General features: G+C 38.7%; 1 protein-coding gene across 1 annotated transcript in view; it reads left to right on the plus strand.

The window, feature by feature from the left end:
• LOC104122588 (solute carrier family 2, facilitated glucose transporter member 11) overlaps positions 1-3,797 on the plus strand; it is a 14,107-nt gene that overhangs the window by 8,931 nt on the left and 1,379 nt on the right. The window contains 6 exon segments of the mRNA XM_009634740.2: positions 792-979; positions 1,492-1,602; positions 1,716-1,817; positions 3,337-3,412; positions 3,681-3,793; positions 3,795-3,797. The exon segment at positions 3,795-3,797 is cut by the window's right edge and continues 27 nt beyond it. Of these exon segments, the coding sequence (XP_009633035.1) occupies positions 792-979; positions 1,492-1,602; positions 1,716-1,817; positions 3,337-3,412; positions 3,681-3,793; positions 3,795-3,797 (593 nt within the window).

Here is a 3,797-nt window from a genome sequence, read left to right on the forward strand (position 1 = left end):
TCACGTCTTTTCCCCTCTCCCTCCTTCTCCCCCTTTTTTTTTTTTTTTAAATAATGTAGTCATGGGTTGTTTTTTCCCGAGAATTGTGGTTGCTTCTGAGCTGATACTGAAGAGTGGCTAGAGCTTCAAGCTGCTTACGCTGTTGGTGGTAATGGTAGCATTGGAAAGTTTCTTTCAGGATCATCAGAAGTTCTACTGTTGCCCTTAAGTTGCCCTTAACTGTGAAGATTTTAGAGGAACTGATGTTATGTACTCTTGGGTTTTAGGACCACGAGTAAAGATTTTAGTCTCACATCCAAGTGAGTTCTGATAATACTTGCCTTAGAATAACTACTTACTTATTAGAATAATCTTTGCTCTGCTTCACTAAATGCGTTCCACTGGCGAAATTAAAGACTGGGACATAACAAAAGACTTGGTATCTGCCTAGAATTTAAGCAAAAGAGTTCAGATTAGTTAGAATGTGCTTTAATGAAAAGACTATTTGGAAATCTGTGGTTCAGACATAAAACAGTTCAAAATATTTTGCTTGGTGAATATTTCAAAGTCAGATGCTCCTCTAAAAAAAGCATAGTAACACCACTGAAATCTCCAATTCCACCACAGCAAAAAAATCTTGTAAAGCCAGCAAGCAAAAAACAAGTCACAAACCAAACGACTTTTTTCCCAGCTTCCTAAAGCAGAAAGTTTTCCTATGCTAGCAAAAGCCAGCTCATTATGGAAAGAGACGATTTTCTAGAAGTTGTGCTCGATAGGTAAACATAAGAGAATTTATTTTCTTCTTATTTTAGCTTTGAAGCGATTTCATGGTTCTTCAGAGTATCAAAGGGAGATGGAAGACATACAGCGGGAGTGTTTTGCCTTAGATGGGGAGAAACCCAAGAAGCCCTGGCAATTATTCGCTGATCGCGGTGTGAGATGGCAGCTCATTACTGTGATTGTGATGACTATGGGCCAACAGCTCAGTGGAATAAATGCTGTAAGATTTCATGCATACAAACAGCTTAAATAATTATTTAATTTCTGTCTGCTTTTCAACCTTTTATTAACACGAGGGATCCACGTAGAGAAGCTCAGAGAAATGGGAAAAGTGGGAAAGAATCTCTTTGTATTATTTCAGTGTTTCTCTTTTTTCCCTTTTTTTTTTTCATTTCTGTGTTTCTGGTATGTAAATTTCTTTGAAGAATGACTTAATACTTATGTTTACATCTACTGAAAAAGTAAATAAAGGTGGATCAGCTTATCCCATTGTGTCTGGCTTAGGAATGTGAAGTATTATCTTCAGTAAGTTGAGTAATTATGTTTGCTTTTATGATAGCACTGTATTTACCTAGACATGAATTTGACAGATTCTTCTGGCTGTTTACATCAAATTAATAACTCACAATATAAATACATTGAGCTGTATGTTTAGTATGAACTTGACTTAGTTTCCAGCTGATGATTTAACTACTGGGAATGCCCCATTATTATTTTCTTTTCCTGTTGTAGATCTATTTCTATGCAACTTATATTTTTGAACAAGCTGGGATCTCAGCAGTAAAAATCCCGTATGCGACACTCGGCACTGGAGCTTGTGAATGCCTCACAGCCCTCACCTGTGTAAGTAAGGATTTGTTCTTCCTCATAGCATAAAGAGTAACGATTCTTCTTGAAGAAGAATACTGGTAAATATGAGATCAATATAATAACAGAAAATGATGTCTTGTCCACAGGGCTTACTGATAGACCACGTGGGAAGAAGATGTCTCATCATTGGGGGTTATCTCCTTATGACCCTGTGGAGCATTGTTCTAACGTTCTCTCTGACTTACCAGGTATAGAGAAGGACTCATTTATATTACGTGATAGGGCTGTAGTGAGTGAAAATCTGTGACGCTCAAAAGAAGCTGGAAGATTAAGAGCTGCATAGGTTGAAACAGCAGCATAAAAAATGACAGCAATTGAAAGATTTGATCAGTTCTGCAGCCATATTTCCCTAAAATAAGAGAATGCTCTCAACTAAGATACAGCCATGTATTTGTCTTAAAACTGCAGCTGCATTTAATGCTGACAGAACTAAGTGAGGACAAAACAGTGTTTGTTCTAACTTCTAAAGTAATTTTAGGATTAAATAGTACATAGCAGTGATATTAAGCATCAGGGTCCACTTCGGTCACCTAATTGTAAAGCACACAATCAAGCAAAAACTAAAGATGCTGAAATTGAAGACACTTAAATCCATTAAGTGTAAATTCACAAAAACTATTGGAAACGCGATAGAGATATTGACAGTGCCTTAAATGTATCATGGGAAGACAACATCCCCACTCGCTTTTTGATGTAAAGAGATGCATTGTAAATTGTTCTGTATACTGTATCTGCTCAAATAGGGCAGCCCCACAAACCTCCTGAAATGAACGTTTAGAGGAAATCTATCTACATTTGCAGACTGTACTATAGGAAGTATTGTTACCTTCGGGTAATCCAAGGAAGATGATGCAGGTGTAGCTCCAACAGTGAGCAACTCGATTTAGTCAGTGTCCGGTTGCTTGGTAAATCCTTATCTGACAAAGGTGGGATTAAAGAGCTGCAATTCTCTCCCTACCCAGCCCATCGGTGTTTGGAGCTAGCTTTAAGCAGGTGGATCACATGCAGTCACGTTGCAGGTCTGATGCTTGGAGGGACAGGAGGGTTAGGAGCTGCTCAGGTTGGCAAGCAGGCCACAGAGGAGGCACATTTTGGTGTGGTTGGAATAAAGTAAGCTGGCAAAAAGCTGAATGAGCCAGCTGTTAGGCAGAGGCCTAGGTTTAATTGTTGTAACTTTTGTGAATTTCTTGGTTTGCTTTTGAATAATGGGATTTCACGCTTAGGTTTGGTCTTTCTAATGCACCTAGTTTCATAGGTGTATAGTAATCCTAATGTTTCTTTACGGCACTATTGAAATTTATGTATACATAAGTAACATGATGAGAAGTTTGTTCGCGCTATGAAAGTGCTTAATGACAGCTAACTCATGGGATCAGTACACAGTCCCAAAATAAACACCGACAAAATATTAAACTAGTAACAACACATAATTGTTACATTTTATATCGATCGGTGTAAATTTTTGCCTCAGAGGACTAATTACAAATATTGACAAAGTACTGGACTCCATTCAGTAAAGATTACTAAATGAACAATACTGCAGTTTCTCTGGAGCAGTACCGTTAAATAAATCAGCTGTAAACAGCCATGAATGACTGTTGGTCTTAGCTGCGGTAAAATAGCAAAAGGAAATGTAACCGTTAAGCCAAACTTTGAGGTGGTTTAGTTCAGATTTTGATAATCCACTTTTATTCTCTTCTGTTCCAGGAACTGTACTCATGGGTGCCTTATGTGAGCATGGTATCTCTGTTTGCCTTCATCTTGAGCTTTGGGTTGGGACCAGGTATTACACAGTAATGAAAGTTTTACAGGGGTGAAAGGTGTGTCTGGGGCTAGGGGGGGATGTCGGCAGCTCTGCTGTGTAAGCCAGGCAATATTTCCTGCAAGGCTGCTGATGCTCTGGCTAAGGAATGCAAATGAGCCCATCTCATCAGAACAGTTCAGGCTCCCATAGCCTAGAACTGAGCACATCCATTTTTCTGGCATTGGAAATACCACAAATGACCATTTGGCATAATAACCTGTTCTGTTTCTAAAACTCATTCCCCCAGGTGGCATAACAAATACCATGACAGCCGAATTATTTATACAGTCCTCACGTCCTGCTGCTTATATGATAGGAGGGACTATTAGCTGGATTAGTTTCTTTGCGATTGGAATGCTCTTTT

Source organism: Egretta garzetta, unplaced genomic scaffold, assembly GCF_000687185.1.
Source record: "Egretta garzetta isolate BGI_Z169 unplaced genomic scaffold, ASM68718v1 scaffold73, whole genome shotgun sequence".
NCBI lineage: Eukaryota > Metazoa > Chordata > Aves > Pelecaniformes > Ardeidae > Egretta > Egretta garzetta.